The sequence below is a fragment of the Lissotriton helveticus genome, chromosome 2_1 (genome assembly GCF_964261635.1).
Source record: "Lissotriton helveticus chromosome 2_1, aLisHel1.1, whole genome shotgun sequence".
In the NCBI taxonomy this organism is placed as follows: Eukaryota; Metazoa; Chordata; class Amphibia; order Caudata; family Salamandridae; genus Lissotriton; species Lissotriton helveticus.
In genome coordinates this window covers 959351092-959364493 of record NC_136059.1, presented here as the reverse complement: position 1 = coordinate 959364493, position 13402 = coordinate 959351092, and the positions used below count along the sequence as shown (strand labels likewise).

Genomic DNA, 13402 nt, shown 5'->3' with positions numbered 1-13402 from the left:
TCAAGGATTTTAATACATTATCACCATACAAAAACATTAACAGACTCTGTATCACCATCTTTAAATGGAAGATTTCACTCACAGATCAAGTCATGCTCATTATGTTAAAGAACCAGCAAGGAGCGTTCAATGTCTTATTACTTAAAGATAAGTAGAATGTATATTGAATATCATAAGAGCAGCAAATAAAGTTATTCTTTACTCCTAGAACATAGTTGATAAAAAGAGTAAAATATGCCCTGGCTCTAAATGTTGTAAGGCCCACTCATTCCTATACATAGGTTACAGTTGGCAACAGAGGATAATGCACAATGGATTGTAAAAAATAGCTTTCCAATATCAAACTCTTGTGTGACGAAGTCAAACATCTATTACTTACGTGAAAAGTCAAACATCTACTACTTACACTCTCTGGAATTTGGATGTCTATGTTTAAGTCAGATTGTTTGAAGCCAAATCTTGTACTGGAGGATCCGTAGAGCCTTAGTGAAGAACCTTCAAAGGAAAACACAAGCTGAAAACAGTGCTCTACATTCAATTTACGATTTAAAAAATTATACTCAAACTATTTATCTAAAGATTCATCATTTTCAGAACCACCTTCATGAACCCCTCATATTGCAGTACACACCGACAAAATTTTCCACAGGAATTGTCTGGACATTAAAAAATGTTAGCAAAATGATACATACCTTTTTTTTTTTAAACTGTCCCCTTAGAGAAGAAAAATGTCTCACAAGGAAAATAAATGAAGATCGTGGTAATTAAATACGAGAGCTTATTACAACATTTTGGAGTAATTACATAACAGCTAATGGTGATGAAAGAACAGCTTGATTTACATTTAAAAAAATGATGACATGATATTGTAGAACGCTTATTTAAGAACTGCTTCCCAACATTTGTACTTTAAGAATTATTATCTTAGTTAAAGAAGTCCATTGAAAACTGCCAAACATGTCTTCCTCTTGATTTTTCTCTCCTTGGAGAGGGACTTAACGATCTTGGCGTATTGGACATAAAAATCATTTTCAAGTCGCTGCAGGTTCAGTCTCTATCAGTAACTTAGTGGAATCAGCAAAACAAAGATAACAGTATGCACGGTGTACTCACTACATGCAAATCAATTTCCCCACATCAATTTTGAAATTGTCGGTACCAAAGATCCAGTTTATGCAATCAGCTTTCAGGTTAACATGGAAGTCTATTATATATTTTAACATAAAATGAAGCAGAAAACTTTCTCACTTCACAATGAATTGCAATGCTACAAAGTAGTGCTTTGCAATTCGGAACACCAAGCTAGCAAAAGGTAGACCGAGAAATGGAACACGGATTTTGAAAACTTCATTAATGTTGTTAAAATATATATTTTTTAAACTTAACAGTCATCCTACTTCTCTACCTTGATATGATCATTAAATTCCTAAACGTATATATATATATATATATATATATATATATATATATATATATATATATATATATATATATATATATATATTTCTTTATTCGGTTTTGCAAAATAGAAAACCATAAAAGCAGTGTTACAATCAGATAAAAAACATATTAACAAGTAATACACGATCATTACAATTTAAAAAATAAACTTTCCACACTAGCATTGAAGATCACTGTCTGTACAATGATAAAACATTATCCAATTCATAAGTAAGAAGAATACTCTACAGATTTGTTCTATGTTTAAAAATACATTTTAAAAAATTGACGACGTGATAACAAATACATTCAGACTCTAAAAAGTGCAGTTGCAACATAGCTGGGCGGCATTGCCTAAAACCCCACTGTTTTAACAAAGGTAACAACCAGAGTCTCCGATGAACATGATAAAATTTGCAGAACAGAACAGTATGTATAGTCGTCTGCTCTGATGCATCATCACAGGGGCAAGGCAAAAGAATTAAGTTCCAGCTGTTTCTAGTTGGGAATGCTACTAAACGATGGAAGAGATTTAATCTAAATCTCGTCAAGGGAAGTCGCTCGAATACTTTAAACTGATATGTTAAATAGGGCTGAATTAACAAGGTGATCTGAACAGCAATTACATGTTGGGCATCAGGGCCCTTGCTTTCAGATCCTTCCTCGAGATTTCACAAATCTTCTCAGGGGTTGTATAGTAAGACTCTAACCCTAAGTCGGTAAGAAAGTTTTTCACATAGAGGAGCCAACTAATTTTCAGTAGTAGTCTAATTCCATGCAATCTGCCATGATTTCCTTTGTTATTAAGTTCTTTTCAGATATCCATATTCGTCGCCAAAGTAAAAGTGGTTGGATTTTTACTAAGTCCCCTAAATATGGTATCCCCAATTCCATGTGGCAAGCTAATGTGGAAATTCGTTTGGGTGCCGCTAAGAGAAACCTTAAAGTATTTTCTGCCACCTGCAGGGGACTAATGTTGGCATGCCCCCACACTCCAGCCCCGTACAGGGCTATTGACTGGCATTTAGCACAATACATTTTTAGCAGTTCCACGGGGGGCCTTTTTCCCAGCCTTTGTGAGAAGTTTATGAGCGCGGTGATGGCTCTCATAAAAAGATGTTTTCTTGCCTCAACCGCAGCTTTCCAATTCAATTTCTCATCTATTAAAATGCCCAAGTAGGGATAATGGGCCGTTGATTCAAGTTTCTGATTACGGAGGAAAACATCTTTAACCCGTTTTTTCCCTGTGCCTGCTGCCATTACATATGTCTTTTTTATATTTATATGTAAAGCAAGGCTCCCCATGAAGTGTTCATACCTATCCAAAGCCTTCTGCAATTTGTGTGGAAACAAGCATCCTGGGACCGGCTTCGGATTCATAATCCTCATCAGCCAGGCTATCTTGAATCCAGTGGCCAAGTGAGCAAGGGACTCACGTCTGAGCATACCCTGCCAACTTAGGGCGAACAAAGCGATCCCAGGATGCTTGTTTCCGGTCCAGGGAAGACATGGCTTGGCAGTTCGGGCTGGACTGTTCCCATGAGGCACAGGGTCAGACTGATTTGCATATGGCCATGTCTGAACTGGGGGTGGCTGAGTGGGCTAAACAATGGTGATGGATTAAACCCAGATCTGTTGACTGGGGGTGAGTGTTTGATTTGCTCAAGCGCTCCGTCCATCATCCCCTTTTGTATCGTTTCACTAACCACTACAAAAGTGCACAGTTCCATAGCACTCCGGGTTGTCGGTCTTAATGTGTATTGCTGGGTCAGCACTGACCCCAAACAGGCAGTCTCCAATGGGGATCATCACTGTTGCCCAAAAATTGAGGTTTAAGTCAGGAACTCTCAACTCCATATTCCCCTAACATCTTCCGCATTCACATTAGCTTTAGTTACTGAATGAGAAAGCATGATATCATCAACATAACGGGATACTCTATCCTCTGAACCATTAGGCCATCAAAACCCAACCAGCTGTGCTTTTTTCTGTTCCACTGAGCCAAAGGCTCAATGGCAAGGACAAGGAGGAACAGCAAGAGGGAGCATTCCAGTTACGCTACTCATTCTCTAAAATAAGATTCTAATAGTAATTGGTAACCTTAACCTGCAGCCTAGGAACGACATACAAGGAAACTACACAGGCCAAAAACAGGGATCAGTGTTCATTCTGAGGAGCACCTGCATCAAAAAGGCATAAATAATCATGTAAAAGGCTTTTTCCTTAGTCTATGATAATGATGGCAAAAGGAGGGGAGAAATCAGCTGTATGAACCAGTGACAACTGGGAACAGAGCACGCAATTTCTTGAGATCAGGCATAAATCTATGTTGGTCCTCGTGGACCAGCGTATGGATCATCTTAGCCAGATTGAAGAATGGGATCTTGGTGAGCATTTTGGGTTCAGCACCGATCAGGGACATGAGCTAGTAAGATGCACTGCTATCCAGAGTTGATTATGTTTAAGAATAGTCGTTATGGTGGCCAGTGTATGTCTCTCGGAAAGGTACTAGTACATTCTGTGGTCAATGCGGTAATTTAGGGAGATGGAGGTCATACCTGCAGCTAATATTTTGGAAAAGAATGCCACAGGGAGGCTATTGGGTCCCAGTGTTATCCCAGAAGGAGAGGTGGTGATACGTCACCTGAATCTCAGCCATCGTAGGCACTACAATTTCTTTCAGTACTGTCAGCCCTATTCTACAGGTCCAGAGCATACAGATCAGATCTGCATAATGCCCACATCTTTACCACCACTCGCACTCTGGGTCAGCACCATGGCATATAGCCCACGTAAGGTACCACACAGAGTGTGCTTTTTATGCATTTTCTTTATATGTACAAGTAAAGGATTTCGTTTCTGGGACCCATATTTCTTGCTAAGTGCTGTTCAGTACCACACACTCCAAATCCTGCACTCCAAGTCGAATTCCATTTGGTCATATAAGGGGCACTTGAGATCACCGTACAGGCAGCCAGGCCTTTGTAAATGCAATTTAATCCTGTATGAGTAAAGCCTTAGGACATAATGTATTTTATATGTCCTTGCACCATTTCCTACTCTTATGTGTTGCACAACAGCTAATATTTCTAAAACAAAACAGTTGGTTTAAACATGGAAGTGGGAAAAAAGTAGAAGATTGGTATGCAAAATATCACAAATTAAGTACATACCTGGTAGAATCTGATGAACTTGCTTTTCCATTAGGCTTTTAATCCCAAGTCTTTCTTCCAAGTCTTTATTACTTAAACCAACGCTCTGCACGATTTTATCAATGGCGAGATCTATTACTTTTGCTTGAGGTGCAGTTGGTGGAGGCAAGGTAATAAGTAGTTCTTCTTCTTCCTTTTCCTGCATAAAACAATACACATTTCTGGAAATTATGCATAAATATCTACTTTTTTAAACGGACAAAGTACTGAAATAGGAACTTGCTATACAAGTATGAAACAAACACAGTGAATACAGACAGCAAGTGTCTGCATTACAACGCAGCGATATTTAAAAAAAACTGAAAAACAGCAATGACAAAAGCAAATAGTACTGCTAATGCATGCAAACAGTATTTATGCATGGCTATGTCTCCATGTGTTACTACATTAAAGCCAGACCTACTGTCTTTGACAATGCTTATTTTTAGCAGCTGGATTGTGCACGTGTATGCATGTCCGTATTTGTGTAAACCTCTATGTGTACATGTATGTATGACTCACACATTATTCTATGCCTAGACAAGAGAAAGGACGATACTTTATGCTTTTTTTTTTACTTCACCTTTAATTTAACAGCAGCCCAAAATAAGCTCATTTCCCCAAAACCACTGGGAAAACAGTAGTACAACTAATCATCTATCAAAGTCCATAATGGTTGCAGGTAACCCAGCTTCTCGAGCTACTCTCCCTTTTTCTTCGCTGCTCACAGAAAAGATAGGGACTTTATTTCTTTCTTTTTAAGTGAGGTAACATTTGCGGAACAGGATCTGCAAAGGGCCTGTCTTGTAACAAAGTGTTGCTGTTCCAAGACTGCTGAAAGCGATTGGTGCTGGCCCTTTCCAACACTAAAACTTCCATGTGACCTTCCACTCGTGAACACTGGCTGGCGAGTCACTCCTGAAGCGGACGCATACCCTAGCATGGGACACTATAGCAATGCATAAGGTTATCATTCGTAAGTGGCGCATACCAGTGCAAACTGAAAGGTGACCGATTGGCTGAAAGTGAGGCAGCAGTTGTTTGAACGCCTGCACCCACTGAGAGCTGGGGAAGTCTTTTCCCACAACGGGATTGAAGATTGGACCGTCAGAAGCTCCAAGTGGGACTTTGTGGCATTTACAGTGAACCCTGAGCTATGAAGGAGGGAGACTGTGGGCTGGGTCTGAGCCAGACATTCGAATCAATCAATCAATCAATCATAACATTTGTATAGTGCGCTACTCACCCGTAGGGGTCTCAAAGGCGCTGGGGGAGGGGGGTACGTTACTGCTCGAAAAGCCAGGTCTTGAGTTGCTTCCTGAAGGAGAGATGGTCCTGGGTTAGCCGGACGTGGATGGGTAGGGAGTTCCAGGTCTTGGCTGCCAGGTAGGAGAAGGATCTTCCTCCGGTGGTGGCTCTGCGGATGCATGGAACGGCGGCGAGAGCGAGGCTGGTTGATCGTAGCTGGCGGGTGGGAGTGTAGAACGTCAGGCGGTTGTTGAGGTACTTGGGGCCCAGGTCGTGGAGGGCCTTGTGTGCGTAGGTGAGGAGTCTGAACGTGATCCTCTTGCTGACGGGGAGCCAGTGCAGGTCTCTCAGGTGGCCGGAGATGTGGCTGTGTCGAGGGATGTCCAGGACGAGTCGTGCAGAGGTGTTCTGGATGCGCTGGAGTCTTTTCTGAAGTTTGGCTGTGGTTCCGGCGTAGAGGGTGTTTCCGTAGTCCAGTCGGCTGGTGACGAGTGCCTGCGTGACCGTCTTCCTGGTTTCGGTGGGGATCCACCGGAAGATCTTTCGGAGCATGCGTAGGGTGTTGAAGCATGATGATGAGACGGCGTTGACTTGTCTGGTCATCGAGAGGGAGGAGTCCAGGATGAAGCCCAGGTTACGTGCGTGGTCGGTTGGCTTGGGAGTGGTGCCCAGGGCAGGGGGCCACCAGGAGTCGTCCCAGGCAGAGGGCGATGATCCCAGGATGAGGACTTCCGTCTTGTCCGAGTTCAGTTTCAGGCGGCTGTTCTTCATCCACTCGGCGACGTCTTTCATCCCTTCGTGTAGGCTGGTTCTGGCGGTGGCGGGGTCTTTGGTGAGGGAGAGGATCAGCTGGGTGTCGTCGGCGTAGGAGATGATGTTGAGGTTGTGTTGGCGTGAGATGGCTGCGAGGGGGCTCATGTAGACGTTGAAGAGGGTGGGGCTAAGTGATGATCCTTGTGGTACGCCACAGATGACTTCGGTGGCCTCGGATCTGAATGGGGGGAGGCGAACTCTCTGGGTTCTTCCTGGGAGGAACGAGATGATCCACTCCAGTGCCCTGTCTTGGATTCCGATGTTGCTGAGGCGCTGCACTAGGGTGCGGTGACAGACCGTGTCGAACGCTGCGGAGAGGTCCAGGAGGATGAGGACTGCTGTTTCCCCGTTGTCGAGCAGGGATCTGATGTCTTCAGTGGCTGCGATGAGGGCGGTCTCGGTGCTGTGGTTGGCTCAGAAACCGGACTGCGAGTGGTCGAGGGATCCGTTCGTCTCGAGGAAGGCGGCAAGCTGTCTGTTGACGGTCTTCTCGATGACTTTGGCGGGAAAAGGGAGGAGCGAGATGGGGCGGACGTTTTTGAGGTCGGTGGGGTCTGCAGTTGGTTTCTTCAGGAGGGCGCTGAGCTCAGCGTGCTTCCAGCTCTCCGGGAAGGTGGCGGTGTTGAAGGAGGTGTTGATGATGTCCCGGAGTTGGGGTGCGATGATGGAATCGGCCTTGTTGAAGACGTGGTGGGGGCAGGGGTCGGTTGGTGATCCGGAGTGGATGGTGTTCATCGTGCGGGTGGTGTCTTCGGTGCTGACTGTGGTCCAGGCGCAGAGGGTGGTGGTGGGGGGTGTTGGTTCGGAGGTTGGGTGCGTGGTCTGTGCGCCGAAGCTGTTGTGTATGTCGGCGATCTTGCTGTGGAAGAACGAGGCGAGTGAGTCGCAGGGGTCTTGCGAGGGAGTGATGTCGTTGTTTCCGGAGCTGGGGTTGGAGAGCTCTTTGACGATGCTGAAGAGTTCCTTGCTGTTGTGGGCGTTGTTGTTCAGTCGTTCTTTGAATGCGGTCTTCTTGGTGGTGCGGATCAGCTGGTGGTGTTTGCGGGTGGCGTGCTTGAGGGCAGTCATGTTGTCTGTGGTCTGGTCGTTGCGCCAGGCTCTCTCGAGGGTGCGATAGTTCTTCTTGGAGTTCTTAAGTTCGTCGGTGAACCAAGAGGCTTTCTTGCTGCCGGGTCTGCTGGGAGGGGTCTTCAGTGGTGCGAGGTCGTCTGCGGTCCGTTGTGCTGGCGGGTGGGTTCTGGCTGAGGGAGGTGGTGAGCTGGTCGGCGCAGATCTTGTTCCAGCTCCTGCGAGGAACCTGTTGCGGGTGGTGGTGGGTCGTGGTCCTTCTGAAGCTGAAGTGGACGCAGCTGTGGTCAGTCCAATTAAGTCCAGTGGAGTGGCTGAAGGAGATGTATTTGCTGGAGGAGAAGACTGGGTCAAGCGTGTGGCCGGCGTAGTGGGTGGGGGTGTTCACCAGTTGCTTGAGTCCGAGGTTGGCGAGGTTGTCCAGCAGGGCAGCGGTGTTGCTGTCGTTGTTGTTCTCCAGGTGGAAGTTGAGGTCCAATAGGAGGATGTAGTCAGCAGAGGGGAGGGCGTGAAGGCTGATGAAGTCTGCGATGTCTTCGCTGAATTGTGTGCGTGGTCCCGGGGGTCTGTAGATGAGGGTGCCTCTGAGGGTCGTCTTGGGGTCGGTGTATATCTGGAAGTGGAGGTGTTCGGGGCGGTGAGGGTGTCGTCGGAGGTGGTCGTCATGCGGATGGTGTTCTTGTGTACGATGGCGATGCCTCCTCCAGTCTGGTTGACGCGGTCCTTCCGGGTGATCTTGTATCAGTCCGGGATGGCGATGGCAATGCCGGGCGCTGAGGAGGCGTTCATCCAGGTTTCCGTGAGAAAGGCGACGTCTGGTGATGTTGTGTCGAGCAGGTTCCAGAGTTCAACGTCGTGTCTGTGGACGGAGCAGGTGTTGAGCAGGATGCAGTTGAGGTGGTTGCTGCTGGTGATCGGCTTGGCGGGTGCGGTGCAGGTCCGGAGGCAGGTGAATCGACAGGCTTGGCAGGCGAAGGGTCCGTGGGTGCGTTTCGGGGCGGCTTGGTAGCAGGCGGGGTTCCGGCCGGCGTTGAGGGTGGCGGCGATGTAGGTCCGTCGTGTGGTCTGGCGGGGGCCAGGGGTCCTGGCGCTGGGCGCGGTCCAGGCGCAGACGGGCTTGCCTTCGGCGCAGACGGGCTTGCCTTCGGCGCAGACGGGCTTGCCTTCGGCGCACAATCGGCGCGCCCGCTGCGCGTCCGCGCGGGCTCCATTTAAGGCGAAGTGGGAGGGAGGGGCAGCTGGGAGCGGGGAGGACACAGAAGAAAAGGGGGCGGGGCCGCGATGTCACGGCGGTGGGGAGCGGGGGGGGTCACACCAGGGGAGGCAACGAACCAAGTAACAGAGGTACAGGTTAACAAAATACAACAGAGGTAACTGCAAAAGTAAGCAATAATCAGGGCACAGGAGGGAAAAACGGCAAAACGGCACAACGAGCAGCAGCGAGGGGGCACAGACACAGCTGGAGGGCCGTGTGGCGCGGAGGTATCCTGAGGACAGGTCACACTCACCTGCGCCGCGCGGTCTCCATTTAAGGCGAAGTGGAAGGGAGGGGCAGCTGGGAGCGGGGAGGACACAGAAGAAAAGGGGGCGGGCCGCGATGTCACGGCGGCGGGGAGCGGGGGTCACACCAGGGGAGGCAACGAACCAAGTAACAGAGGTACAGGTTAACAAAATACAACAGAGGTTAACTGCAAAAGTAAGCAATAATCAGGGCACAGGAGGGAAAAACGGAAAAACGGCACAACGAGCAGCAGCGAGGGGGCACAGACACAGCTGGAGGGCCGTGCGGCGCGGGGGTATCCTGAGGACAGGTCACACTCACCTGTGCCGCGCGGTCTCCATTTAAGGCCAAGTGGGAGGGAGGGGCAGCTGGGAGGCGGGAGCGGGGAGGACACAGAAGAAAAGGGGGCGGGCCACGATGTCACGGCGGCGGGGAGCGGGGGTCACACCAGGGGAGGCAACGAACCAAGTAACAGAGGTACAGGTTAACAAAATACAACAGAGGTAACTGCAAAAGTAAGCAATAATCAGGGCACAGGAGGGAAAATGGCAAAACGGCACAACGAGCAGCAGCGAGGGGGCACAGACAGCTGGAGGGCCGTGTGGCGCGGGGTTGTCCTAAGGACAGGTCACACTCACCTGCGCCGCGCGGTCTCCATTTAAGGCGAAGTGGAAGGGAGGGGCAGGTGGGAGCGGGGAGGACACAGAAGAAAAGGGGGCGGGCCGCGATGTCACGGCGGCGGGGAGCGGGGGTCACACCAGGGGAGGCAACGAACCAAGTAACAGAGGTACAGGTTAACAAAATACAACAGAGGTTAACTGCAAAAGTAAGCAATAATCAGGGCACAGGAGTGAACAACGGCAAAACGGCACAACGAGCAGCAGCGCGGGGGCACACACGCAGCTGGAGGGCCGTGCGGCGCGAGGGTGTCCTGAGGTTGCACTCTTTATCAGGCAGTAGTTAAGGAAAAGGAAACGCGGATTCTTTTCCTCCTTAGGTGAGCGGCCACCACAGCCAGACATTTGGTGAGGATCCTTGGAGCAGAGGTAACTCCAAAGGCTAGTACATTGAACTGGTCATGTTGACCACTTACCATGAAGCTAAGGTAACTTCTAAGAGCTGGGTGAATCAGGACGTAAAAGAAGGCATACTTCAAGTCCAGGGTGGCCATGAAGTTGCCTTGCAGTAGAAGGGTGACATCCTGTTGTGTGTTCATGTTGAGAGGGAGAAGATCGAGGATTGGCCTGCAGGATATGTCCTTTTAGGGGATGAGGAAGTGAAGGGAATAGACACCCTTTCCCTGGTGTTGCGGGGGAACTGGCTTTAGGGCTCCTTTTGAAAGGAGCACCTGAACTTCCTCTAATTGTAACTCATTAATTTATATATATGTTCGTAGCATGTGTGCCACACACCCAAAATATTCATGTCCAGGGTAAATTTGGAGTATTAAAAACATGAAAATTATAAAATATACCAATCCCCTAAAGAATTGCATTGCCCTTGTTGCCTAAATCCCTAATTCATGGGTACCAGGATAGGTGGCAAACAGCACCGGCTGCTGCCTATTCTCTCCTTTACACCAACATTGGCACTGTCAACTAGACTCGGTCCCACTTCCATTTGATTTTTACTCCATAATCTTTTGTCAATGGTTTGAAAACTACATTATGTGCTTCACATACTTAGGTACAAATTTGATAATTCAGTTACTGCAGGCGCTCCACATGTTGTAAAACTTAGCTACTAAACAACTTTTTTAGCCTTTACCATCAATTATCACATTCACAGCAGCTGTTCATTACTTTTCCTCAACAGTTATTGCCTGCAAATCCCTAATTCCGTCTTTATGTGGATAGATGATTCTCCTAAACGTCCTTGAAAACACCATCTCACTGACTTTGTGCGACCGTTCTCCAACTTCCCAAAGATGATGAGGAGCCCCGCATCGGTTTAAGCATCGGGGGCATTACCTAGCGGGCATACTTGGTAACATTAGAAAGGACCTCACCATATCTTTTATTATCCTCTGACGAGTTTCTACAGTTTAGCAATCTGTTTCACGATTTGCGCAGTTACGCATCCCTGCAAACCCCGGAGGCAATGCAGCATCACTAGACTGCTACTTTCAGCATCCACACATCTGTATGTATTGGTATTTATACAGTGCAAACATAGCTAGAAAGCAACGGTGCACTGTGCATTACATAAAGTATTGAGACAACCTACAAGATCATGAACATTAAGTGGGGATTACACAAATAAAAGTCATGCCTTACACTTCACATTTTTCTTTTCTTAGGCACAGGGGGGGTGAAGTGATTTGCAGAGAATCAAACTATGTGTAATCAAGTATAGAGGCCGGCACATTATCTCCCACGGGAATATGGAATGCGCCTGACTGCCCCAGTTCCGTGTTCCCAGTCTCTGGACTCAACCACATAGCCCTTTGCCAAGACAGCAATACAATCCATTGGTCCAATCAATCAAAACAAAATAGCAAGGCAATGGACAGGCAAGCAACAATGCAGCAAAACTCAGCAAAGTGGGGAGAGGCACAGGAATGAGCACGTTTTGGAGGGAGAATGAGAAAAACCAGTTGCATCCACAAATGAGATAATAGAGAAATTAAGAGTGAGACAAATCATATGCACACCATTCTCAAGACATTTGTGCAATTGGACAGGGGAGGTAAGGGATGCAAGGAGAACCCTGATTTAATAGTGCAAATACTCAAGAGCTACATTATTAAGGGAGAGGGAACAGAAACTCTCTACATTTTTAGGTTTAAGCCTAACAGACAGTGCAGTTGTCGGTTTGCAAAGACATATTAGGGTCATTCTGAAAGCTGACCTTAGAATGCCTTCCACCCATTATTTACCGTTAGATTTGTGTTTTGCCACTCACTCCACTATACACCACTTCATTCCACTCTACACCACTGCACTCTAAGCCCCTGCACTTTACTCCACTGTGCGCCACTCCACTTTGCACCACTCTACACTATGCCACTGCAGTCTATGCCAATCTCCTCCAACCTCTGCACTCTACACCATCTTACTGAAAACCAATGCACTCTAGGCCGACCTACTCTGGCCCACTGCACTCTATTCTACTTTGTTCCACTGCAATCTCCGCCACTTAACTTTATTCTACACCCAATGTCACCGCACTCTACTCTGAACCAATCTACCCCAGTCTACATCAATGCTAGGTACACCGCTACACTATTCTACTCTGCATCACTGCACTCTATGCCACTCTGCACCAATGCACTCTAACCTGCACCACTCCAAGCCTATCTACTCTGCATCACTCCATGTCACTGAACTCTATGCCACTCTCATGTACGCCACTGTACTCTATCCTGCACCACTCCATTCTGCACTCCATGCCACTCTACTCCACTCTATGCTGCACCCCTCTACTCTTGACCACATTACGCCATTGCATTCTATGTCACTAACTATTCTGCCCCACTGCATTCTGACATTGTAGTTTATGCCACTGCACTCTACGGCACTGTACTGCATGCCACAGCAATCCACGCTGTGCTACTCCACTCTACCCTAAACAACTACACTCTACACCAATGCACTCTACACCACTACTCAAAACCAATGCACTCTACTCCACTCTACACCATTGCACTCTATGCCACTCTATTCTACTCTGCACCACTGCTATATGCATCACTCTACTCTTAACCCCTACACTCTACGACACTGAAGGGGCAAGTTACTGACCTTTAGTAACGCCTTATGTGGTAGAGAGAGGATCTAGCCGCAGATTCCTTACCTTTAACCCGTTCCGTGCTCCCTGGCGCTGCGAACGACCGTTGGCCGTCGCAGCCCCGCCCACCCTTTAGACCGCCTGCCCAGTGGCAGAATTGCTGCCGTGGTTAAGGCGTTAAACTCCAGGCGTCAGGCTGGATCGAGAAGATCTTTCTTAGTAGTACCCCTGCGTGCCGGTAGATGGCGTCGCTCAACTCCGTTTGACATCATCAGCGTCCTGTTCGTTGTCGTCAAGACGTCCACATCGTCAATATAACCACCACTCCGGTGCGCTGATGTCAGTACTTTTCACGCCAGAATCACGAAGCCATGAAGTGACTGACCATGGTGTGTTAAAAAAAGAACAACTA

At 47.6% G+C, this 13402-nt stretch overlaps 1 protein-coding gene across 3 annotated transcripts in view; it reads right to left on the bottom strand.

The window, feature by feature from the left end:
• The window catches only part of TUT7 (terminal uridylyl transferase 7), a 1540394-nt gene that overhangs the window by 1294120 nt on the left and 232872 nt on the right, over positions 1 to 13402 (bottom strand). For all 3 annotated transcript variants that reach the window (XM_078675707.1, XM_078675708.1, XM_078675706.1), the window contains exons 4-5: positions 4614 to 4791; positions 407 to 495 (exon numbers count right to left, since the gene is read on the bottom strand). In XM_078675707.1, coding sequence (XP_078531833.1) covers positions 407 to 495; positions 4614 to 4791 — 267 coding nt within the window. The remainder of the gene's footprint in view (positions 1 to 406; positions 496 to 4613; positions 4792 to 13402) is intronic.